Here is a 23965-nt window from a genome sequence, read left to right on the forward strand (position 1 = left end):
CCCCGAGGAACCAGAGCCGGGGCCCGGGAGGCAAGGCCAGCCCCAGGGGAGGAGCCTTAAAGAGCCCGCAGCCCCAGCGGAGAAGGTGCCCTGTGGGCCCGGAACCGGCAGCGGAGGCACTTGCACTCGGGCAGGTACACGTTAGAAACTTTATTCTCTGGAGGCTGGGGCAGACTGAGAGCAGGGCTGGGGTCACCCCTTCTCCGGCTCCTCCAGGATCCCCTCCCGGTTGCTCTTCTGTAACCCCAGCTTAGGATTCTGGGCTGACTGCCTCTTGACTGACCCCCGACGGCTGAACAGGGATAGCCGCCGCCACAGCACGGTGATCAAAAGGCTTTCATTCGACTTCCGATTCCCGCGGTCCTGCGGGTCCTCACCGATCCCTTCGAAGCCTGCGGGGATGACGAGGCCACTGAGCTCTGCTCTACCCTCCACCGTCCAACCTCCTGGACGGTCCCCATCGGGGCAACCCCTTCTCCCATTCCCTGGGCCCCGTTGGTGTGTCTTGGGTCCCACCTTCGCCTTCCTCCGACTCGGTCTCCTTGGCCGGCTCATCGGAGGTCTGAAAGTCCTTGTCTTGGCAGCAGCCCATAGCCCCGAGCGGCCCGGAACTCCGTGCCACCCACGCCAGCCCGCCAGCCTCTGTGCCTGGCTTTTGTGACGTCAGATATCCCACTGCACCAGCGATGGGAGCAGTCACCCCTCTTTCCTTTCTCCCATCACAAAAGGCTCAGGGTCCCGGTGGGTGTTGAGCTGTTTATTTACAAAATGAGGGCAGGCTCTTCAGGGGCTGGTGGACCCAGGCCGCTGTTTTTTTCTCCGTCTGGGTTGGAGAGCCCCTTGGGTCCGCTCCAAATCAGGGAGCTTCCGCTTGGCAGCTGCCTCCAAGGAGGCCCAAAGTTCATCTGTCTCTGTGTCTTCCAGGGGTGCCTTTTTGGGCTCCTGGGGCTCTTGGGGCTCATCCTGGTGAGTGGGAGAAAACTTAGAGGAATGAGGGGCACAGTAACAAATGGACAGGGAAGGAGGATCTAGCTGGGAAATAATCACTTTTATTTCCTGTTCCCAGCCACTATGCCCATCGACGCTACTGTGTCAACCCTCGGCAGTAATCCCGTCAGGACTGTTAACTATTAACACTCCTCGGAGAACTTAAGTAACTTGGCAGACAAGCACAATTCCAGGTCTGTGTTCCAGCTGCTGCTTTTTTCTCTCCCCAGGGAAATGCTCACATCTGTGCCCTTGCTCCCACATTCCTAGACCCAAATGCTTACCTCCCAGTTATCCCTTCCTGACAGGAGAAGGCAGTTCAGTTGAGACTTCAGATAAACCTGCAAAAGATCAGGGGTCTTGAGCCAAGCACACTGAAACAGAAATATGGATGGGGACACGAGGCAGCCAGATCTCACCTTATGCTCTAGGCCCCGTGGATTCCGGATCCTGTGTACCCTCAAGACTCTGTCCAAGCCACAGGAGGCTAGCAGGGGCTTTGAAGGGTGGCACTGTAATCCTCGGACACTGCCCGCCAACCCCTTCAGACAGCCCAGTAAGCGCCCTGGGGAAGGAAGGGGCACATCAGCACAAGGCCAGCCAACAACCATTAAATGGTTTTTTTTTTTTTGTTTTGTTTTTAAAGTTTTTATTTATTTGACAGAGAGAGAGAGAGATCACAAATAGGCAGAGAGGCAGGCAGAGAGAGAGGGGGAAGCAGGCTCCCCGCTGAGCAGAGCCCAATACGGGGCTTGATCCCAGGACCCTGAGATCATGACCTGAGCTGAAGGCAGACACTTAACCCACTGAGCCACCCACGTGCCCCCCCCATTAAATGTGGTGGGTTTTTTTGTTTTTTTGAGAGAGAGAGAGTGAGTGCTCATGTGCAGGTGGGGCAGAGAGACAGAGAGAGAATCTTAGGCTCCACGTCCAGTAGGGCCTGAGGCTCCAACTCACAACCCTGAGATCATGACCTGAGCCAAAATCAAGAGTTGAATGCTTAACCAAGCGAGCCCACCCAGGTGCCCCAACTGTCTCAATCACTTTATGTTTCAATATTTATTCCTCAACATAGTGCTGGGACAGGAGTTATTACTGAGATCTCCATTTTACGTGTGAAGGACCTAGAAGTCACAAGGAGTTGAAGTAACTTGTCCAAGATCCTATAGCTTCTGGTGAAATCAGGATTTGAACCCAGGCAACAGGCACCTGAATGAGGGCTCAACCACTCTACTGCACCCCGAGTCAGAATCCTGCCTTTCCTCCCACCCCTTGACCTGCCACAAGGCTCCCTGGTCCACTTACCTTGCCGAAGGTCGATTTCTGCCAGCTGCCCGTGAGTGTTCCCTACGATCACTGAACTGAGGAGGAGACCAGAGGCAGGTGGGGTCAGCAGGAACCTCCTGGAGTCCTCTCTGAGCACCCCCTCTTGTCCTCTCAATACTTACTTGGCCCCAGGAGTGAGGGTCATAGCCGTAAGTGGGTACTCTCCATAGGTGGCCTCTAGGACTGGCCGGCGCTGGGGGGAGGCTGGATCATAGACACGGACCTGGAAAACACAGGGGCATCACAAAAGCACTGCCCTCCAGCTTCTCCACATCGTTACCCCCTCCTTCACCCACCGCATTCTTGTTTATGACCTACTCTTAGAGAAACTTTCTCATTTGAAATGTACCTCCCCTTCTCTGAATGTCAGTAGGGAGTGGCCAGAGGAGACCTGCTCAGGAGCATGGACGGACAGGACTGAGGGAAGAGGTCCCCCAGGCTGGGAGGGGGCAGCATTCCCATGGGCCACACGTGTGAGCATTCCATCCCTCTAGACTCCCATCTTGGGACGACAAAGTAAGCCAGTCCCACTGTCAGAGTACTGAATTTCAGAGAAATTTAGCCTAAACAACAGAGGAGAGAGGAAGCCCTCAGGGTGTGTTTTTTTTTGTTTTGTTTTTTTATTTTTTTTTAAAGATTTTATTTATTTATTTGAGAGAGAGAGACAGTGAGAAAGAGCATGAGCGAGGTGAAGGTCAGAGGGAGAAGCAGACTCCCCATGGAGCTGGGAGCCCGATGCGGGACTCGATCCCGGGACTCCGGGATCATGACCTGAGCCGAAGGCAGTCGTCCAACCAACCGAGCCACCCAGGCGTCCCTCAGGGTGTGTTTTGAACGGAGCCATATCACCAAGATCAGATTTCCTTATGCAGGAGTAAAGGAAATGAGGCAAATACAGTGACCCAGTCCTGCCTGGGTCTTAGGACCTCAAATGAGGCTGTAAAGATCCCCAGTTAGACCCTCACTCCCTTCCTCCCTCCTATAAAGCCGAGGAGCTGGAGGCTGGAGAGGAAAGCGTCAGGCCTGGGTCTCAAAGCAAACCAGAACCTGCATCAAGACCAGAATCCAGTTCTCTTGATGCCCAGTGTCCTCCCATCACACCTGTATCCTGTGTCCCTACAGTGAAAGGGGCACTCTCTTCTGTCCTCCCTTCCAGCTGGGAAGCGAAGGAAGGCCCACAGTCCAGAACACACATCCTAGGAAGCACTAGAAGGTCACTGGCTCAGCCATAGGACTGGGATGGATGGAGGAAATGCTGCCTCTGAGAGCTCAGGGACAGAGCCTGGTGAGAACGGAAGCTGTGCCAAATGATGAGGGCTGAGGACTGAGCCTGGACAGGGAGGCTGTTTCTCCAAGAGGCTGCTGGAGCCCAGGATGGGCCAGGGGTGAGATGGTGCCTCACCTGGTGGTACCCTGTGCAGGTGACAAGCTTCTGAGACTCAGGCAGAAACTGTATGTCCTGATCCCAGATGGGAACCCGCAGGTCAAGCCAGTCGTTCCGTACCTGGTCGGGGGTGGGCAGATGGGCGACAGGTTGTGGGAGGCTCATATGAGGCCCTATCCTTCAGCTCTTCTGCATCATCCCCTAAAGCCCATCTGGTCGTCTCTGACTCAGTCAGTGGCCTCAGCCTCCCTGGACCTCAGCCCCAGCCCCTCCCGCCCCCATCACTTACGTTCTTGGCCCTGAACACAGGCTCCTCAGACCCCTGTAGGTCCCACACCTTCAAAGCATTCTCTTTCCCACCCGTGGCAATCAGATGGGGGTGTGCCGGGTCTTGGCGCATCCTACACACTCCAGGACCCACACTCAGTTCCAGGAGCTGAAAAGAACAGACGAGAGGGGAGATGACAAGCAGTTCCAGAGATGATAATCTTCCCCCAAAGCCCTCACTTGGTACCTACAACAAGTGATTCCTGGACCCCATCTTCCCCAACCATCACCAGCAAGGCAAGGTCAGAGGCTTACTTACTGGGTCAGAGGATGCCTCTTTGTCATTGTCACGCCAGACTCGGACAATCCCAGACTCCACACATGTGACAAGGGTGCTGCAGGCAGAGAGAGTATATAGAGTTAGGTTTAAAAAAAAAAGGTGTACAGGTCTTCTCTGGGCCCCAGTCGACTGACCCTCCCCCAGATTCACATTAACGAGATTTTCTCCTTTTAGGTCTGTCATTTAATATCCTCGACGAAGGGAGGGGTTACCAGTTTTGGAAGTGAGGAGACTGTAGCTCCGAGAAATGAAAAGATTTGCCCACACAACTAAATGTCAGAACTGGAGCTGGAAATAAAGTCTGTGACACTCCAAAGTAGAGGACCTCTGCTATTCTGCAGCTACACCTGGAGGCACCCGGCTCTGCTGGTCTTTCTCAATCTTCAGTGGGTCACCGGGAGTTAGGATCAGTAGTCCTGAAAAGACTGAAGTCGGACTGGTCTAAATTTAGGGTCTGGCCGAAGTCGACCACCAGCTTCTTCTCTCCAGTTCCCAGTTCAGGGTTCCAGACACTAAATGTTTATCTCTCCCTCAAAGTACACACCCCTCCCATGAAGCCCAAGCAAGTTCCTCCCAGGCTCTGGAGAGCCGGAGCCTATGTTCTTTCTCTCATCTGCCCACCTTCTCCACCTTGCTGCAGGCTGTGTCATTTGCCCGGGTTGTGGCGACAGCCTCCCAACTGCTCTTTCCAATCCATTCTCCATACCCCTCCTTGCTCAAAACCACCTGCAAATCACAAGTGCAAATCTCTCAGCCTGACTCTGAAAGCCTTTTCCATATCATCTCTACCTACCTTGCCCATTTGTATTAAAATGCATCCTCAGCTTTAACTTCCAAATGCTGTTTATCTTTCCCAAAATGTGGTGTAGCCTGACACCATCATACCCAAGCAGTATCCTCTTACCCCTTTCTCCTCCTGTCAAAATTCTGCCCATCCTTCATGGCCCTGTGCAAATGTCTCACCTGCAGAACTTGTGGATCTCACTTGTCAAACCACCACTAAGCCTACACAGTCTATTCACAGCCTTCTCCATCTTTGAAAGAAAGCTAGGCCAGGGGGCACCTGGGTGGCTCACTCCTTGGGCATCTGCCTTCAGTTGGGTCGTGATTCCAGGATCCTGGGATAGAGCCCTGCGTTAGGCTCTCTGCTCTGGGGAAAGCCTGCTTCTCCCTCTCCCACTCTCTCTGTGTTCCCCGTCTCACTGTGTCTCTGTCAAATAAATAAAATCTTTAAAAAAAAAACAAAAACAAAAACAAAAAACTAGGCCAGTTACCTAATCACTAGCACCTGCCTGTCCTTTACCTTGGGAACTTCACCATATTGTTGGTGGTGGTTCGTGTCTGTTTTCAAACATACTCTAAACTATTAAATGACTTGCTCAGGGTCATCCATAAGGTTAGGGAGCCAGGATCCAAAACCCTTGCGGATGCAAACTCCACGAAGGTTGGTACTTCATGTGTCTGGTTTACCTGCAGCCCTTGCATTTCGCCCAACGACTGTTACTCAGCAGGTGTTCAATAAATGCTTGTTATAGGCAGGACGCAGGTCCCTGTCATCCAGCCCCGGCCCGTGTCACCATGGGTTGACCGTCATTACTCGGCTTTCCTGCGGGAGCCTCCATGCTTTCCCTGCGACCTGAGCGTTCATCGAGGGGTTCAGTCTTACCCGTCCACCTGGGCGAGGCCTCGGAACGTGCCCTCTCCGCCAGGGCAGGGCTTGTGGCCCTGGAATCGGCCTTCCTCGGTGCTGAAGTACCTCACCGTTCTGTCGGCGCAACCCACCAGGATCTGCGAGCAAAGGAGAGCAGGATGGCGATCAAAGCGAGGCTGCCTCATTTGGCTCCCCAGCTCGGGGCCGAACGGCGGCTGCTCACCTGAGTCTCGCCTCCCGCGCCCCAGCACAGGGCGCTCACCGCCTCCTCGCGCCGCGGCTGTCCCGCCGCCGTGAAGTTCGCCGCCTGTTTGCGCTGAAGGTTCACCCCTGCGGGAGGCGGGTGTCAGTCGCGCCACGGTCGCGAGCGGGAAATACCTCCCACTTCCCGACGCCGGGCCCAGCCACCCACCTTTCAGGATCCCGGTCTCCGTGCCCACCCACACATGATTCCAGCGTGCCCCTGCAGCCGCCATAACGGAGCCCAGCGGCCCACGGCTCGGACTTCCGGCGCAGTTATTACGTCATCCGCGCGCGCCGAGTCGTCTGGGGAGGAAGCCCTCTCCGGGAGTTTAAGGAACCGGAAGAAGAGGACGTAGCTGCTTCGTTAAGTGGAGTTTGCAGCTTTTGATGTCGCTGTCGTGAGTTTGAGACTCCGGGTTTCGTGTAGAGATGACTCAAAACAAAAACAAAACAAAGCAAGAACCTGGAAGAGTAAAGATCCCCTAACTGCGACAGCTGGTTTCTCTTTACGAAGACGAAATCTGGAGATACTTGTGATCTGAAGACTAACTTGACAGTTTTGCTCTCGGAGTGGAAGGCATCCTGACCGGGCTGCGTCGCCTGGCGGAGCCAGGCCCAGTGCGTCTCCCCCCTCCTTAGCATCATGCACATCTGGTTTTCCGTACAAGAGAAGAAGGAAGAGCGCACTTCAGAAGCAATTCAAATCACTAATGAGATTCATGGCTTCAACCCCGAGTATAAAAGACACAAAAGGAAGAAAGATGGGGAAATTGAACCCGACGATCTTAAAACAAATCCGGAATGTGGAGGTGGGGGCGGTCGTTTTTCTTTCCTCCTATTGAGGTTTGGGGATGGTAAAAATCAGCTCCAGCTGAGAGTAAAAGTCTGCAAAATTAAAACTATTCCTCCCAGGGACAAACGGCTACTATACAGTGTCATAACAGCCCTTTTGTTGAGTGACTGCTGTTTCCCTACAGAGAGATTTTTTTTTTTTAAAGATTTTATTTATTTATTTGACAGAGAGAGAGATCACAAGTAGGCAGAGAGGCAGGCAGAGAGAGAGAGAGAGATGAGGAAGCAGGCTCCCTGCGGAGCAGAGAGCCCGATGCGGGACTCGATCCCAGGACCCCGAGATCATGACCTGAGCCGAAGGCAGCGGCTTAACCCACTGAGCCACCCAGGCGCCCCCTACAGAGAGATTTTTGTTCTCTGAAATTAGAGAACCAGAAACTGTTTGAGATTATATCAGTAAGAATAAGAAGATCCCACTCTTGCCTACACGGAGAAGCAGCCTTGGTTTGCAGCTCAGCTGCAGAGCTGCTGGTGAGAGTTCTGAGCATCACATTCCACATTTATCTTAACGTTGTATTACCGAGGAAACAAGCGCCCTGGGTCTACTTTACGGTCCGCGCCTGAGACTGACCTCCTCGCGTCCCCCTGCCCTTGCAGACTATCACATTAAATTAAACCTAAATTCCCTTTTGTCTTTAAAATCCTACATTTAGGGATATCTGGGTGGCTCATTTAGGGACATCTGGGTGGCTCAGTCGTTAAGCGGCTGTCTTTGGCTCTCAGGTCATGATCCTAGAGTCTTGGGATCGAGCCCCGCATCAGGCTCCCTGCTCAGTGGAAAGCCTGCTTCTCTCTTTCCCACTCCCCCTGCATGTGTTCCTTCTCTCGCTGTGTCTCCCTGTCAAATAAAATCTTTTTTTTTCAAATAAATAAAATCTTAAAACAAAAATCCCACACTTAAATCCTTTATTTTGTGACATATCCTCTGTTGTGCAGTTTCTCTCGTTGTCGGCTTAGACTAGTCGGGGAGACCCAATGATTTGTTTATAGGATAAAATGGAAACCTAAGGGGAAAACGAACGAAGCACTCCCCACAACGCCATCAATTTGTGAATCACAAGAAGTACACTTATTTTAAAAGAAGAGTAATGCCCGTGGGTAAAGTGCAATAGAAATCATTCCAGGGGCGCCTGGGTCGCTCAGTGGGTTGAGCCTCTGCCACGGGTCATGTCAGGGTCCTGAGATAAAGCCCCGCATGGGGCTCTTTGCTCAGCTGGGAGTCTGCTTCTCCTCACCTCTCCACCTACTTATGATCTGTGTCTGTCAAACAAGTAAGTTAAATGTATTTTTTAAAAAATCTCTATTATAGGGGTGCCTGGGTGGCTCAGTGGGTTAAGCCGCTGCCTTCGGCTCAGGTTATGATCCCAGGCTCTCTGCTCAGAAGGGAGTTGCCTGCTTTTCTACTTGTGATCTCTTTCTACCAAAAAAAGCAAATAAAATCGTTGAAGATAAATTTTTATTACAGGAACGTCTAGGTGGCTCAGTTGGCTAAGCGGCAGCCTGCGGGTCAGGTCATGATCCCAGGGTCCTGGGATTGAGTCCCACCTCTGGCTCGTTGCTTGGCAGGGACTCTGCTTCTCCCTGTGTTAATTCCTGTGCCCACTCTCTTTCCCTCTATGGCAAACAAACATGCTTTTTTTTAGAAAAAAGCTCCTATTATAACCTCAAGCTTTCAGATCTTTTTTTTGGACTAGAAGTAGTTCCCCCCGAGAGGGGGTGCACCGTTCCTGGAAGTACTGCAATACCAGGTCGATGCGTGGAGTGGACGGAGCAAGCCCCTATTCCATCTCCTAGCTCCAAAAATCCATTTAATATATTGTCCTCGGATAGAGGACGTATCAGATATTAAACTGATAAGAACAGATACTACACTTGATCTTAGCCAAAAGGCCGAGAAGCGATACTGAGCGACCTCGCTCCCCGCAAGCCTTACCTTTAGTATAGCTTTTACGGTTATGGTAACTATGATGGCATAAATATTAGACCACTTTTAAATGTGCAGTACTTCTAAAATTCAATTATCCATTACTTACTTTATAATAACAGCTACATTTTTTTAAAAAAGGCCAAAATTTCGTTCTTTACTGCTTTGCCTCCCGGTTAGCTCTCGGTACGTTTTACATAAGCCCGCCCCCATACTGTTTTTACTTTTTTGGGATTGGTCCACATACAAGTCGGGTGGCAACGTGGGCGTGGCCTTTTTCCCCCAGCGACTACCACGTCTGTGTCGGAGCAGGTTACTCGCGGATGTGCGAAGAAGGTCGCTCTTAGTGGGTCGAAGACGGTTTGGCGGCTGCTAGCGCTCCTCTCCCGCGCCTTTATTTTTTGAGGCTGTGGCTCCCAGGCACAGGCTTTGGAGCTCGAAGAACCGAATTGGTTCTTCACGCTAGTTCGTGACTTGACAACATGGGGCGCGTTGAACGGGGACTCACAGTCCAAGCGATTGCAACTTCCACCCCCAACACACTTCCACTTTGCGGTCTGCACCATCCGTCACCCACTGTGGGCCCTTCGCAGAGGGGAAAAGGGGCCCCGAGAAAGGCCTTTCGTACGGGAGAAAGAGGGTGCGGCCAACGTGGATAAAACGTAAATGAAGCAGTTCTTTTGTAGGTTCAAAGCAGTCGGCTGTATGAAAGCGATTGAGATCAGGCCAGGGCTGAGAAGGGACCTCGGGTCCCGTTTCCTTAGAAACTATATTAATATAAATGTGGGACGATCTGTCCGAAACCTCCTTAACAAACTCTACACCCCGCCTGGAAATAGAGACCGAATCTCTGGGTCGAAGGGACTGGGTGGGGACTTAGGTTCTCTCTGATATATCGGCTTTTAATTAGCAAAATGTCTGTGATGGATGATTTTAGAGAACGGGGTTCTCAGCAGTGTGTCCCCGATGTTAATAAACAGAGGCAGTTTCACGGGTCCCCATAAGTGAACTCAGAGCCTCCAAGGAGGGGCTGCATTAAGAGGACACGGCCAGTAGAACAGTACCCCCAACCCAGAGGCCCAGGTCCTGCTTTTCAGGACCTCACAATGTATTACTTTGCATGGCAAAGAGTACTTTGCAGATATGGTTAACTTAGGGTTTGGGGAAGGAGAGGTTATGCTGGATTATCTGGTGGGTGCCTGTGATCACAAAGGTCCTTATCAGGGATAGGAGGAGGCAGCGTCAGAGTGAGGCCGCATGGAAACATGGATGAGGCATTGCTGGCTTTGAAGATGGAAGGAGGTCATCAGACGGATGTGGGCGGCCTTCCAGAAGCTGGAAAAGGTAAGGAAACAGATTCTTCTTGAGCCTCCAGAATGGAATGCAGCCCTGCCAACACAGCTTGATATTCGCCCTGTTGGATCCGTTTCGGACGTTTTGGACATCTGACTTCCACGACTGTAACATAAGTTGTTTAAAAAGTCTGTGATAATTGTTACAACAGCAGTAGAAATACAGGGGCAAAAGCAAAATTGTTTCTTTTTAAAATTTTTTTTAAATTTATTTGAGGGAGAGATCACAAGTAGGCAGAGAGGCTGCCAGAGAGAGGAAAGCAGGCTCTGCTTGGAGCAGAGAGCTGGATGCCAGGCTCCATCCCAGGACCCCCAGCTGAAGGCAGAGGTTTAATCCACTGAGCCACCCAGGCACCCCCAAATTGTTTATTTCAATCTCAACCTTCTTCAAATTCTGCAGGACCCAACCTGGGGCAGGCCACAGCCCCGAGTAGCCTTCACCTTCTGCCTAAGTTACAAACAGGGGGCCCAGAGCGCAGATTTTGGGGGTGGGCTTTGTGGGGTGGGGAGCAGTTCCCCAGGCAAGTCTGCAACACAACAGCCCTTTTCCTCTTCTGTAGCCAAGTGGGGAGTGAAGGCAAGTGGGGAGTGTTTCCTTCACCCTGTCTGCTGTACTAGCCCTTCCTAAGTACAGGACACTGATAGCACCGGTGCTTTTAAGAATCAGAATTACAGGGCGCCTGAGTGGCTCAGTGGGTTAAGCCGCTGCCTTCAGCTCAGGTCATGATCTCGGGGTCCCGGGATCGAGTCCCGCATCGGGCTCTCTGCTCAGCAGGGAGCCTGCTTCCTCCTCTCTCTCTCTCTGCCTGCCTCTCTGCCTACTTGTGATCTCTCTCTGTCAAATAAATAAATAAAATCTTTAAAAAAAAAAAAAAAAAAAGAGAATCAGAATTACAGGGGCGCCTGGGTGGCTCAGTGGGTTAAGCCGCTGCCTTCAGCTCAGGTCATGATCTTGGGGTCCTGGGATCAAGTCCTGCATTGGGCTCTCTGCTCAGCAGGGAGCCTGCTTCCTCCTCTCTCTCCCTCTGCCTGCCTCTCTGCCTACTTGTGATCTCTGTCAAATAAATAAATAAAATCTTTAAAGAAAAAAAAAAAAAGAATCAGAATTACATTTTCTCTTGGGAGGCTTTTTGTCCATTTGTTTATGCTTATTGAGCAGACACTCTACAATGATAAAATCAGATGTGGCCCTTGCCTTCATGACATTCATAGTATACTGGGATAAAGCGGGGGAAGAATCCTGAGATCCACCAGGCAGGAGGAGGGGACTTGGGCAGGTGTGGCTCTGATGACAGAGGTGGAGGGAAGTGGGGGAGTTCACAGAGAATGCTTTCATGACAGGCTTTGACAACAGGCAAAGTGAGGCCAAGGGAAGAACATTCTTTTCATGTGCATACATTGTAAACATAGTTGATGTTTTATTTTCATGAAACCAATAGTGTAAAAATTGTCACATAATAATCGAAGGCTTATGACATTTCCCTCTCCCATTTTACATCCCCCCCCTTTTTTTTTTTTAAGATTTCATTTATTATTTGACAGAGAGATCACAAGTAGGCAGAGAGGCAAGCAGAAGGAGCCAGGGGGTGGCGAAGCAGGATCCCTGCTGAGCAGAGAGCCCAATGCGGAGCTTGATCCCAGGATCTGGAGATCATGACCTGAGCAGAGGCTTAACCCACTGAGCCACTCAGGCACGCTGCCTTAGTCTTTTAAAAACTTCTTTAAAGAAAAAAAAAAAAAGCTGTGAAGCTGGGGGAGTTGATAACAGAAGGTGAGGTTCTCAAGCAGACTCCGTGCCAAGCAGAATCCATAGCCTGGCAGGGCCAATCCCAAGATCCCAAGACCAGGACCTGAGCCAAAATCAAGAGCCGGACACTCAACGGACTCCCAGGAGCCCCTAGGCTGCCCTAGAGTTCTGACACAGTATGCACACTTTAAAATTTACTACGGGGGCACCTGGGTGGCTCAGCGGGTTAAGCCGCTGCCTTCGGCTCAGGTCATGAACTCCGAGTCCTCGAGCCCGCATCAGGCTCTCTGCTCAGCAGGGAGCCTGCTTCTTCCTCTCTCTCTCTGCCTGCTTGTGATCTCTCTCAAATAAATAAATAAAATATTTAAAAAAAAAATAAAATTTACCTATGGATGGGAATCCCTTTTTTCATCATTTGGTATCCATTCTTTCATTCTGAGTGAGATGTTCAATATGAAACTATTTCTGTCAACCATAACTGCCAGTGGGATGGGGATGGAGGTTGCGTAAGTGTGCGGACTTGAGGCTCCGGGTGCAGGCAACTATGCAACTGCTCTGAACAACACATAACCACGCCCCCCCCACACCCAGAGCTTCTGCTTTGACAATTTTCTTTACTGTTCTTCATCCCCAAGGCCAGCTTGCCCAAGGACAATTAAAAAGCAAGACTTGGGGACCCTGGGGTGGCTCAGGCCTTGGGAGTCCTGCGACCCAGCACCCAGTGGAGAGTCTGCGGAGATTCTCCCCCACCCCTGGCACACTGAAGTATCTTAAAAGAAAAAAAAAAAAGTGAAGATTTGAAATTATCAGGTACATGTGGGGACAGGGAACCCAACTGAGTGAGATTATAAATTCTCAAGTGCCCATTCACATATCTTAACTCCCACTTTCTAAATGCCCAGATACAATGGCACGCGTACACAGAAAGTGGATATTCAGTGCAAATCACATTCATGTACGTGTTCACAGAGTACCCCACCAGATATCCTGAATGAACAAAAGGGATTTCCCACTGAAAGAACAAACGCAAGGAAGGGTGGCGGGGTGGTTGTCAATTAAGCATCAGCCTCAGGCTGGGTCCTGGATTCCAGCTTCCTGCTCAGCAGGGATTCTGCTTCTTCCCCTCCTTCACCCACCCCCAAAGTAAGCAGCTGTGCTCTCTGAAACCTTAAAAAGCGGCGGGGGGGGGGGGACGACGACCAGGTAGGATTATTCCACTCAAGGTGTATTTACGCCAACAGCATAAATAGACAATGATTGGTCAAGCAAGGTAAGACTTTTAGCAGTTGACAGAAAATTTTTTAAAGATTTTATTTCTTTGGGGCACCTGGGTGGCTCAGTGGGTTAAAAGCCTCTGCCTACCGCTCAGGTCATGATCCCAAGGTCCTAGGATCCAGGCCAGCATCAGGCTCTGTGCCTGCTTCCCCCTCTCTGCCTTCTTGTGATTTGTCAAAAAAAAAGACACACACACACACACACAACAAAGTACTGTATTATTAAAAAATATATATTTCTTTGTCAGAGACACAGCCAGAGAGGGAACACAAGCAGGGAGAGTGGGAGAGGGATAAGCAGGCTTCCCGCTGAGCAGGGAGCCTGATTGGGAGCTTGATCCCAGCCAGGACCCTGGGATCATGACCTGAACTGAAAGCAGATATATAACTGAGCCACCCAGGTATCCCCAGTTGACAAAATTTTAAGTAGGTTCCATGCCCAGTGTGAAGCCCAACACAGGGCTTGATCTCATGACCCTGAGACATCAAACTGGATGCTTAAATTAACTATCCGGGGGCCTCTGAGTCACCTCCATAAAGTAACCCAGAGAATTCCAGAAGAAGGGCATGTAGCGATCCAGAGTTTCACTACAGGAAAAGATGCCACAGAAACCATGTTGAAGTTTTGTGTGCAGAAAAGTGCAGCAGAACACCAAAATCTGACATTTTTTTTAGTCTAAGGGATCCTTGATGGTCATGCCCCACGGGCTCCTAGTGCCTTCAGGTAAGCCTGCTAAAGTCATCACCCAAACCCATTTCACACAGTACAGCACAGCAGTTGGTGGTGGGGAACCTTAGATCTACTGAGGTTCCCTGAACAATGCTTCCCCCCCAAGCTAGACCACAGTAGGCAACCTGCCACACTAAACAATGCTGACAAGGGCAAATTCCCCAAGATTACTTCCTTCTGCTCCGCCAGACACTCAAAACACATGAACAACAATAAAGTTTAAACTTTTATTTAGAGAGGTTTAAACAACTGTATGCTCACTTCTACTAGGTTGTACAAAAAATGACCTGAAAACTTCCTTTTGATATCCCTGAAGAACTGGATTCCTATAGAGGGGGAAGGAAGAAAAAAAAAAGTGAAATTTTCTTTCTAGGTAATAATGTAATATGTTCACCCTACCCTTTAAACTAGTTCGCCTTAAAAAAACCTTCCTCCAGGCATACCTTTTCTGCTTATCTTTCTCTATTAAATTCTAAACACCAGTATTTAAATAGACACTAACCTAGGATACAGGCCTTGTTCTTTCTTCAGACCTGGAAAACAAATACATTCAACTTCAACAAGAGATTTATCACTCTTTCCCATATTTAGAAACCCCTTGTGATCCCTCAGACAGTTCCTTCTGGAACAAGTTTCCTCTTTTCCCCCAGCCAGCCCCAGTGGGTTCACCTTTACAGGCTCTGGGACTAGGACAGGAGGTAGGACATGTGACTGTTTCTTCACCGGGAAGTTCTAGTTTGGGCCACCCCGCACCTAGATTTACTCACCTCTGACTTCGACTGGAGTCCAGCAGAAAAATGGCTCAGGGTTCCTGCAAAAGAATAATTGAGAACTAAGCCTCTTAATCATCCCTAGGGGTCTCTGCTGCTTAGAGCAAAGGCGTATCTGTAAAGGCTTTTTGAGTTTCAGCATGCATATTTTACAGTAACCACCAGGTAGTCCATGAACTTCCTACTGGCTTGAACGTCACTTGATAAAACGTTCCACTGCTGTCACTTCATTCTAAGACAAGCTCACAGCTCAGAAAATACCTTTCAGTCACAGTGATCAGACTGGGGCGGTATTGAATTCATCACTGGTGAGGGGGAGCTTGTTGCGCAGGTGGTTCAGAATGGCCACAGACAAGAGACTAGACTCTGCAGTAAGCCAGTCTGGTCTTACAGCTGCCCAAGAAAAATGCCACCCAACACCCACACACACCACAAACACCTGGCAAATTTTATACAGCAGCTGAAAAACAATGTTACAAAGGCATTTACCTCAAGTCACTCTTGGGCTCCACAAAAGGCACTGGACCTGAAACAGTTAAGACCAGAGTCAGTAATGCTTACTTCCAACAAAAATTGTTCCCACTTAAAATTACCATTCCTAGGAGAATCAGACTTCCGAGTCTCAACAGCAAGTCATCAGCCGAACGAGATTCCATGTAAGTCATCATGCATTTAAGCCCTCAAAAGGCTATTTTTTCTACCTGATATGCTCCACGTACCATATAAACAACTCACCTTTGAACAAGCAAGCAGGTTATGGGTAACAGCACCTAGAAAAAGACAAAAGTGTAGGTGTATAAAAAGCCCTTCCACATAGCATCCCTCTGCTCCTGCCTTCACCAGTTTCTCAGGTGTTCACTTATTTTCATTGTGTAAGTCATAGTGAGCTAGTTTGATTCATCACAGAAACTGCCTATCTGGGGGCATGAACCACAGACATTAATCGACTAACCTGTTAACTCTGGAGGCTTTGGGGGAACACACAGGAACAAGCTGCTTCTGAATGAGAAAATTACAGAATTAGTAAAGGATCTAAAACAGCCAAGTCATCCTAGCGATGGTCAACAGATTTAAGCTAAGAAAATGCTACTGACAGGCATATGCTGTACCTCAGACAGTTCCTTATGGAACAAATTCTCATCCTCTCTCCCCGTTAGCCCCAGTGGGTTCACCATTACTGGCTCTGGGGCTATGACAGGGGTAAGACAGGATGCTTGCTCTCCTCACTGGCACATTCTCTGCCAAGCCACAACCACTCAGGTTACAAGTACTCACCATCCTTAACACCTGCCAGGAGTTCAATGCTGGGCAGAATCTTGAATGAACATCTAGAGGAAATAGATCAAGGGACCCCTGGCTGGCTCAGTCTGTGCAACATGGGACTCTTGAGCTCGAGCCTCACGTTGGGAATGGAGTCTACATAAAATAAAAACAAGTATCTGGTCACAACAAAAACAGCCACGATGATAAAAGCCATCCTTTGGATACTGATCTTACATATATGCTTATTTATCCCAGTACTCTCGGAAGCTACTTACTGTAGAACAGATGAATGTATCACCTTCAGGACAACCTGCAAAAGGGGAACAAACGATTACCTAAAAATACAAAGTGGAACAAAGTTTCTTCGTTAACAAAAACTGCCATCAGAACTCTAACATGCTATTAATTGTCGCACCTCACAGAGGATCAGCACATCTATTCAAATCATCTGACAGTGACATGGGTGAGGGAGAGCACACCTCCCAAGAACTGTACTGTTGGGCTGCTCTCCCTCCATGGCAAAATCATTCCAAGAAGAACAAGGAAGGAGCAGAAAGGCAACATGGCTCCACTGGCCATTTGCTCTCCTGGTTGTAGGCATAACCGGAGAGGACACTCCAATCCCCCATTTGAATAATTACCTGTATTCACCCAGGCCGACCGTTGGGTTCCTCAGGCCTAGTGATGAGATGCTAGAGCAGAAAAGAAAGGCATGATGATGTACCCAAGAAGAGTCGCTCACAGACCCTGGAGTACTCCCGGCCCACTTCTCAGCAGGAAGATGACATCACTTTAAATTCAGCCATATGCTTGTCTTTTTTATGTTCATCATTGAGTGGTCAGAACAATTTGGACGAGAGCAAACCCCACCAGACCCCATGCCCACCCACACCTGCAGAAATCGCCTCATACCCACCTGGAGCATCACAGTGAGGCCTAGTTTGCAGGGATCAGGGGACAGGCCTTGTCTCGCTCTCAAACCTCTAAGGTCTTTAGAGCCGAACCGCATCTGAAAGAAACCGAGGAGCACCCCTCCCTTTAGTGCCACACCTCGCAGTCCGTCTCACGTTCGTGCCCTAACACTTCCGGGCCGAAACCCCACACGTCTGCTGCAGGGCGGTGCTACTCAGTTTTTATGTTTTCTCCACTGAGCCATCAGAAAGAGAGAGTTCAAGTTAAGGATCATCCCCGTAGCACCCCCCAGGGGGCCTGCGTCAGCTGCACAGTAGAGAAACAGCGGGAAAGGATGACCACGAACACCTACCCACGCAAGTCGGCTCTTCTCCATTCTCCAGCGTTCAAAGGTGCGCCCGAACCCTGCAGACAAAGGGACATTAAATCAACACCCGTGACTTCACGTTCGCTTGGTCTTCCGGAGCTGCGACTGTGCTGGGCCTGGGCTGGGCAAGGCCCGTCTCCTCAGAGAGTCTTATCCTCACGGAGCTCAGTACAGGTCTGTGAAAAGGTTCTCATCACAGAGAGGGCCGCCGCCACGGCCCAGCGTCGCCATTTTTGTCCTTTACAAAGCTCGGCGGCGGCTCCGCGAATTCAAGGCCATGGCCAAGATCTTAACCCTCCCGCGCCAACCAGTAAACCCAGCCTAACACGCTCAAGCGTGCTTCGCTCACTTGATTTAAAAAATAACGCAAACATACAACACACTTACCGAACTCCTTGGAAAAATGGGACCGAAGGCCTACCGCGAGATACTTAAATACCACCTCGCAGAGGCCCACGGGACTTGTGGGAGGGACTATAGCGGACGCAGGCGCGTAGAAAGAGGGCGCGCGGTGTGGGGGGGGAGAGAGGGCGCGCGAGCCCGGGGAATTGTGGGTAGAGAATTCCCGGGAAGGCGGGAGTGCCGTGCGCGCCTGCAGGAGCTGGGGCGGGAAAAAGACGCGCATGCGCTTTAGGGAAGGGCGCGGTCGCCTTTGTGGTTATGGTTGGGGTCTGTACCGCTACCTTTTTGTGGGACCGGGACGCCGAAGCCGAGGCTTAGCACCGGTGGTGGGCGACGCTCTGCCTCGGTCACTGGTGCCAGCACCCCCTGCCCCCCCCACACCCTAAACCGGTGTGTAGGCTCTGCCTCCACGGATCCCGAACCTCCTGAAGCCTCGACCGGTGTCATCTCAGTCCCGCGCCTGCCGCCCAGCGTCCATTGTAGCGCTGGGGCGCAGGGTAGCGGGTGGCTGGGGGGAGGTCCTTTGTATGGAGCCATTTTGGTAAAGTGAATCAGGCTGTAAGTGCTCCGTTTGAGCCTTCCGACAGGGTCTGATGTTTCCTGAGCTGCCACCTGTGACCTGCTGTCTAGTCCGCTGTCGTTGGAAGCTTGGCTTGTAGTTGAGCCAATATTCGCTATCCTTGGAAGCACCGTTTTAAGCACACTACACGACTTGATTACTTTAGTTCTCCCAAATCCCAAGGTAGCCCCATAACTGGCCCCATTTTATAGATGCGGGACCCTAGATGCAAGGAGTTCTTACAAAGGGGCTTGCAACTCTCACCTGATCCTCAAGGTGGTTCCAGTCACCTCTAGACCATTAGGACCAACTAGCTTGGTTCAACAGCAATTTGCGGTAAGTAGTCGGTATACTTCAGAAACATGGACTAAGCTCTGACTGTGCTCCTCTGTGTGACCTCACCTAACACTGCAACCCGGGCAGGAAGCTATTAAGGTAATGTTACAGGTGAGGAACGTGAGGTCTAGGGAGGTTAAGTAACTTGCTGCGTGTTATCCATTTAAGAGATAATCAGAGCCAAGCAGTCTGCAAATCCAGGCTGTCTGATTCCATGCCGGCACATCTGACCACTAGGCTTTACGGCTCTCATCTTAGAGTTACTGCTCAAGGTAGTCAGGGAGCAGGCAAATGCACAGGAAACAAATGGAATGATCCCAGGATTCTGTTTCTCAGTCTTTTGTTATTGTTGTTGTTACCATCTCCCCTTCCCCAAGAGCCTTAAGAAGACATTTCCCTCTCCAGTCCCACTCATGAAATTTTAATACCACTGGTATGCTATATATTTGCTTATGTACCATGGCCCTTTGAAGGACCAGAAACCTCTTTAATATCTAAGATTTTTCTGTCTCTCCCCCTGCCAAACCAATTGTCACTCTCAGGGGCAACAGTGTCCCTATGTGTGTCCCAGGTACGGGTACCCTAACAAGTATTCGCAACTTAGAGAATTCCAGTTTGAATATATTTAGGGACTGAAATAAATTTATTTATTCAGCAAATATTAATTGCTTGCTCAAATACATGGTTAAAAAATTATAACAAAGTACATAGACGATGTGGGGGTAAATGACTGACTCAGTTGAAGGAGTCGGTGATTCTTGATCTTGGGGTCCTGAATTCAAGTCCCACGTTCGGTATAGAGATTACTTAAATAACTAAAAAAAGCCTGAAGTATTTTACATATGTGTGTTTGTGTGTGTGTTTTGTGTATGAAACAGTTAAACTATGAACAATTCAGAAGGTCCACACTAGGCAGATAGGATATAGAAGGGTTGTGTGTGGAAATGGGAGTTGGGAAATGCCTTATGGAGTGCCTAGGCCTTGAAGAGTAGATTAAACAGACTACAGGGGTGGGGGTAGGTGGGAATTCCAGTTAAAATTTAAGCACAGGGGGGCGCCTGGGTGGCTCAGTGGGTTAAAGCCTCTGCCTTCGGCTCAGGTCATGATCCCAGGGTCCTGGGATCGAGCCCCGCATCGGGCATCGGGCTCTCTGCTCCGTGGAGAGCCTGCTTCCTCCTGTCTCTCTGCCTGTCTCTCTGCCTACTTGTCATCTCTGTCTATCAAATAAATAAATAAAATCTTAAAAAAAAAATTTTAAGCACAGGGAGTACCTGCATGGCTCAGTCATTAGGTGTCTGCCTTCCGCTCAGGTCATGATCCCAGGGTCCTGGGATGGAGCCTTAGGTCGGGCTCCCTGCTCAGCGGGGAGCCTGCTTCTCTCCCTCCTGCTGCCGCTCCCCCTGCTTGTGTTCCCTTTCTTGCTGTCTCTGTCAAATCAATCAATCAATAAATAAAATCTTAAAAAAAATTGAGCACAGGCTTGGAGCTGGAACAGAAAGGAAGTGTATGAGTGTAATTCTTGAATGATGGGCTGGAGGGGAATCGTAGAATATAAAACTGGAAAAGATTTCCTGGGGAAGGCCAAATGAGGAGGGTCTGGAATGCAAAGATTATATGAACCGTAGATGATGAGGGGGAAAAGATGAAAGTTTTTGAGCAGGGAGGTGATAGGAAACTGAGAGATAAGATGGAGACAGGACATTAATTAGATTGTCTGAGTAGTTTAGGCAACAGGGAAGTGGATTCTGTACTAACAAGTGTCCTGGCAATGGGAATGGAAAGAGGGGATTTATGTCAGGGATCTCCAACTGACATATGTGCAGATTTGCAAATAATGCCCTAAAGTGATATGAACTGGTGGGGACAGTGGCAAGCTAGGCCGCTTTTTAGCCCAGTTGGTTGTCGCCTTGCTAAAATAGTGTCTCTGGGGGTGCCGGGTGGCTCAGTGGGTTAAAGCCTCTGCCTTTGGCTCAGGTCATGATCCCAGGGTCCTGGGATCGAGCCCCACATTGGGCTCTCTGCTCAGCAGGGAGCCTGCTTCCCCCTCTCTCTCTGCCTGCCTTTCTGCATACTTGTGATCTCTCTCTGTCAAATAAATAAATAAAATCTTTAAAATAGTGTCTCTGTGTGAAAAATCTAACCAAGAGGATCCAAAAATCCAGAACTGTTTATTAATTTCTCCGTTTCTTTTTTTTTAAATAAAAATAATTTTTTATTTTATCCGGCGCCCATGAGTAGGATTTTTGAAACAGAATTGGGGAGATTTTGTGTATGTCAAGGGGAGACTGAAGTTTGGTGGAAATAACACAAGTTTCATTATCCACGGAATAAACACTGATTTTTTTTTTCCTATGGATAAGAAAGGAGATTGTTCTGGAAATGAAGAATGTAGTAGTCACATGAAATGAAACTGTGTGTGTGTGTAAATACATTTACTTGGCCAGGATCAAAAGGCTTGGGTGTCAAGTAATGAGAAATGGGAACAATGAGATGAAACAATTAGCGGAGGGTGTTAATGTTATTATATTAACATCCAGGGTTTGTGGGTGGCTCAGTTGGTTAAGGTTCTGACTCTTCAGCTCCAGCCATGGTCTCACGGTCAGGTGTGGAGCCCTGCACCCAGCTCCCTGCTCAGTGGGGAGTGTGCTAGAGGTTCTCCGATTCTCTGCCTCTCCCCTTGTCCCTCCCCGCCCCGTGCTCTCTCTCAAATAAATAAACAAATCTTAGAAAAATATTAATATCCATTAACTGCTCCCCATGGCACCCGGGGAAGGTAGTATAGTAAGTGCTTTATGTGAAGTATTACCTCAGTTGGAAAATAGTTTTTGGGTGCTTGGGAGGCTCAGTCAGTAGAGCGTGCGGTTGGGGGGTTGTGAGTTCAAGCCCCACTTTGGGTGTGGAAACTACTTGGAAACAACGACAACAAAAATCTCATCCCTGGTTTACAGGTAAGAAAACTGGGGCACCTGGGTGGCTCAGTGGGTTAAGCCTCTGCCTTCAGCTCAGGTCATGATCTCAGAGTTCTGGGATTGAGTCCCGCATTGGGCTCTCTGCTCAGCAGGGAGCCTGCTTCCTCCTCTTTTTCTCTCTCTCTGTGCCTACTTGTGATCTCTCTCTGTCAAATAAATAAAATCTTTAGAAAAAAATAAAAGAAAACTGAGTATTAGATCGTTACTCACCCAGGGACACAGAGCTACTGTGGTTGAGCTGTGATTCAAACCTGGTTTCTACTTTTGACCCTGTTAAAATTTTTTTGCCTTTTTCCAAAAACTGGAGAGAGGCCAAAGTGATTGCTCGGTGTCCTTCTGATGTTGTAAAATGAGCCAACACATCTTCAGGGTTATCTGATTTTCTAGGGAGTGTGTCCTTTTTTTCGACTTCCTATTTGCTCTTGATTTGGTTATTTTATAATTCTGTGATATCCTTGTGTGACATTAGCCAGTTTTATTTTATTTTTTTTATTAGCCAGTTTTATATCTACCTATGAACAAATTCATATCAGCATTCTTGACTGATGGATTCGAAAATACTCCTTTCCTAGAATTCTCCTTTGAACCAGTCTTAAATCTTATTTGTTCTCTCATTGGTAGGTTGCGTAAAATCTTTCTTTTTAAAAGGTTTTATTTATTCATTTAACAGAGAGAGAGAGAGTGAGTGAGCGCATATGCAGGGAGAGAAGCAGAGGGAGACGAAGAAGCAGAATCTCTGCCGAGCAGAGAGCCTGATCCAGGGCTCCATCCCAGGACCCCGAGATCATGACCTGAGCTGAAGGCAGATGCTTAACCAACTGAGCCACCCAGGCACACCTTTCCTGTGGTTTTTACAACAAATTTTATCTGGCTCCCTGGATCTGGTTTCCTCCCTTTTAATCAATCCATTCTCTGCCTTATAGCAGGGAGATCTTTCCAAATAAAACATTTGTGGTCAAGTCTCACTTCTCGGCTCATAATCCTTCAGTACTCTTTCATAGTCTTTAGGCTAAAGACCAGGCCATCAATATAGCTGTCAAGACCCTTGCTTTCCTTTCTTTTCTTTTTTTTTTTAAACCTCCTGTTCTCTCCCCAAGCCTGATTCCACCCTGCCGCCCATTGTAACTCTTTCAGGTTCAAGATCATGCCTGTGGAAATCATCGTTATATTCTTTTTGCCTGGCAGAATGCAAGATACTAAGAAGGACTCAATATTTTAGTTAATCTCCGTAAATTTCGAATGACACTTTTCCAGCTCCAATTCATTGCGCTACAGGTGGAATGAGCTCCTTGCTTAGGGGTCCGGCGAGTTCGCTCAGGGAGCAACCCTGCCCCCAGGTGGCTACGAGAGGCACTGCCTCCCTAAAGGGAGGAGGAGGATATGCAAATAACCATGGCTTTGCTAGGAATTGGGAGACCCGCCAGCAACCTCAGTGGAGAAACAATCAAAGTTTGAAACCAGAATTATCTGGATTGTGGTGAAGCATGACCTTGGGAAGCATTAGCCTGGTTTCAGGGAGATGAGGATGTTGAAAAGTATAACGATGGGCTCGAGTGCTGTGTTTGTAGACCCGAGGGAGGAAGGTTTGGGACGGAAGGGATGATGGAGGGTTGATACCGGTATTAGCGATTCTCGGCCTTTTGGCTAAGATCAAGTGTGGTATCTGTTTTTATCAGTTTAACATCTGATGCGTCCTCTATCTGAGAACAATGTATTCCACTGATTTTTGGAGTGGGAGCTGGAATGAGAGCTTGCTTTGTGTACTCCACGCATCATTTCCCTGGTCCCTGGGTGTTTAACAGGGTTGACGTACTTGGAGTTGGATTAACCTCACATCAGGTGTCCGGCCTGGGAAGAAGAGCTACCACAGTGGGAAGGACAAAGAGAAATCTCTGAAACTGCCCAGTCCTCATTCCAGGGATGTCTTTTCTTCCCATTCTCTCCTTTTTTTTTTTTTTCCAATTTATTTATTTTCAGAAAAACAGTATTCATTATTTTTTCACCACACCCAGTGCTCCATGCAAGCCGTGCCCTCTATAATTAATACCCACCACCTGGCACCCCAACCTCCCACCCCCCCCCCTGCCACTTCAAACCCCTCAGACTGTTTTTCAGAGTCCATAGTCTCTCATGGTTCACCTCCCATTCTCTCCTTAACCCCTTGCACTCTGGCTCCAGTACTGGCCCCTCCACCGAGGCCACTACTGATCTTACTCACTTAATCCCAGAAGATACTTTCATCTTTTTTTTTTTTTAAGATTTTATTTATTTGAGAGAGTGAGAAAGTGAGAGACAGAACATGGGCAGAGG

At 49.1% G+C, this 23965-nt stretch overlaps 2 protein-coding genes, 2 long non-coding RNA genes and 10 other non-coding genes across 16 annotated transcripts; 2 read left to right on the top strand and 12 right to left on the bottom strand.

Annotated features, from left to right (window-relative positions):
- Positions 1 to 58: 58 nt before the first annotated feature.
- Positions 59 to 4924, top strand: LOC122913026. Its single transcript, XR_006385695.1, has 3 exons — positions 59 to 134; positions 1067 to 1181; positions 4479 to 4924. It is a non-coding gene; the product is annotated as an uncharacterized LOC122913026 (long non-coding RNA).
- Positions 164 to 669, bottom strand: LOC122913025 (testis-expressed protein 54-like). Its single transcript, XM_044259497.1, has 2 exons — positions 517 to 669; positions 164 to 392 (listed from the first exon to the last, which is right to left on the bottom strand). Exons 1-2 carry the CDS (start codon positions 590 to 592, stop codon positions 193 to 195), a joined length of 276 nt encoding a protein of 91 aa, XP_044115432.1. The 5' UTR covers positions 593 to 669; the 3' UTR covers positions 164 to 192.
- On the bottom strand, positions 743 to 6452 carry WDR74 (WD repeat domain 74). 3 transcript variants are annotated; one of them, XM_044259493.1, is made up of 11 exons: positions 6368 to 6452; positions 6179 to 6285; positions 5971 to 6092; positions 4284 to 4359; positions 3987 to 4133; positions 3716 to 3817; positions 2436 to 2536; positions 2293 to 2348; positions 1407 to 1552; positions 1272 to 1328; positions 743 to 963 (listed from the first exon to the last, which is right to left on the bottom strand). In XM_044259493.1, exons 1-11 carry the CDS (start codon positions 6429 to 6431, stop codon positions 784 to 786), a joined length of 1158 nt encoding a protein of 385 aa, XP_044115428.1. In that variant the 5' UTR covers positions 6432 to 6452; the 3' UTR covers positions 743 to 783. The 3 variants fall into 3 exon arrangements, with proteins under 3 accessions (XP_044115428.1, XP_044115430.1, XP_044115429.1); XM_044259495.1 differs by lacking the exons at positions 6179 to 6285; positions 6368 to 6452 and adding an exon at positions 4926 to 5030 and having other exon boundaries at positions 5971 to 6055; XM_044259494.1 differs by lacking the exons at positions 5971 to 6092; positions 6179 to 6285; positions 6368 to 6452 and adding an exon at positions 4926 to 5153.
- Positions 6453 to 8761: 2309 nt separating this feature from the next.
- LOC122914659 lies at positions 8762 to 8952 on the bottom strand. Its single transcript, XR_006385810.1, has one exon. It is a non-coding gene; the product is annotated as a U2 spliceosomal RNA (small nuclear RNA).
- Positions 8953 to 14290: 5338 nt separating this feature from the next.
- Positions 14291 to 17814, bottom strand: LOC122913027. The gene is made up of 12 exons (XR_006385696.1): positions 17777 to 17814; positions 17375 to 17427; positions 17027 to 17119; positions 16752 to 16802; positions 16386 to 16420; positions 16123 to 16263; positions 15800 to 15846; positions 15583 to 15617; positions 15337 to 15373; positions 14845 to 14888; positions 14580 to 14610; positions 14291 to 14403 (listed from the first exon to the last, which is right to left on the bottom strand). It is a non-coding gene; the product is annotated as an uncharacterized LOC122913027 (long non-coding RNA).
- Positions 14681 to 14805, bottom strand: LOC122914855. Its single transcript, XR_006385921.1, has one exon. It is a non-coding gene; the product is annotated as a small nucleolar RNA SNORD22 (small nucleolar RNA).
- Positions 15092 to 15160, bottom strand: LOC122914854. Its single transcript, XR_006385920.1, has one exon. It is a non-coding gene; the product is annotated as a small nucleolar RNA SNORD31 (small nucleolar RNA).
- On the bottom strand, positions 15450 to 15519 carry LOC122914853. Its single transcript, XR_006385919.1, has one exon. It is a non-coding gene; the product is annotated as a small nucleolar RNA SNORD30 (small nucleolar RNA).
- Positions 15690 to 15756, bottom strand: LOC122914849. Its single transcript, XR_006385915.1, has one exon. It is a non-coding gene; the product is annotated as a small nucleolar RNA SNORD29 (small nucleolar RNA).
- LOC122914856 lies at positions 15953 to 16079 on the bottom strand. The gene has a single exon (XR_006385922.1). It is a non-coding gene; the product is annotated as a small nucleolar RNA SNORD22 (small nucleolar RNA).
- On the bottom strand, positions 16489 to 16563 carry LOC122914850. Its single transcript, XR_006385916.1, has one exon. It is a non-coding gene; the product is annotated as a small nucleolar RNA SNORD28 (small nucleolar RNA).
- Positions 16876 to 16947, bottom strand: LOC122914851. The gene has a single exon (XR_006385917.1). It is a non-coding gene; the product is annotated as a small nucleolar RNA SNORD27 (small nucleolar RNA).
- Positions 17232 to 17304, bottom strand: LOC122914852. Its single transcript, XR_006385918.1, has one exon. It is a non-coding gene; the product is annotated as a small nucleolar RNA SNORD26 (small nucleolar RNA).
- A 5465-nt stretch (positions 17815 to 23279) lies between the features above and the next one.
- Positions 23280 to 23473, top strand: LOC122914661. Its single transcript, XR_006385812.1, has one exon. It is a non-coding gene; the product is annotated as a U2 spliceosomal RNA (small nuclear RNA).
- Positions 23474 to 23965: the final 492 nt, after the last annotated feature.

This window comes from Neovison vison, chromosome 7, assembly GCF_020171115.1.
Source record: "Neovison vison isolate M4711 chromosome 7, ASM_NN_V1, whole genome shotgun sequence".
Taxonomy (NCBI): domain Eukaryota; kingdom Metazoa; phylum Chordata; class Mammalia; order Carnivora; family Mustelidae; genus Neogale; species Neogale vison.

Bases quoted from the DNA above. Each gene is read 5' to 3' on its own strand.
- LOC122913025 (XM_044259497.1), bottom strand. From the start codon at position 592: ATGGGCTGCTGCCAAGACAAGGACTTTCAGACCTCCGATGAGCCGGCC. The intron at 393-516 runs GTGGGACCCAAG...TCATCCCCGCAG, and splicing joins CGAGTCGGAGGAAGGCGAAG to GCTTCGAAGGGATCGGTGAG.
- WDR74 (XM_044259493.1), bottom strand. From the start codon at position 6,431: ATGGCGGCTGCAGGGGCACGCTGGAATCATGTGTGGGTGGGCACGGAG. The intron at 4,360-5,970 runs GTAAGACTGAAC...CTCTGCCTGCAG, and splicing joins GGCCTCGCCCAGGTGGACGG to CACCCTTGTCACATGTGTGG. The intron at 964-1,271 runs GTAAGCATTTGG...CCCACTCACCAG, and splicing joins CAGGAAGGGATAACTGGGAG to GATGAGCCCCAAGAGCCCCA.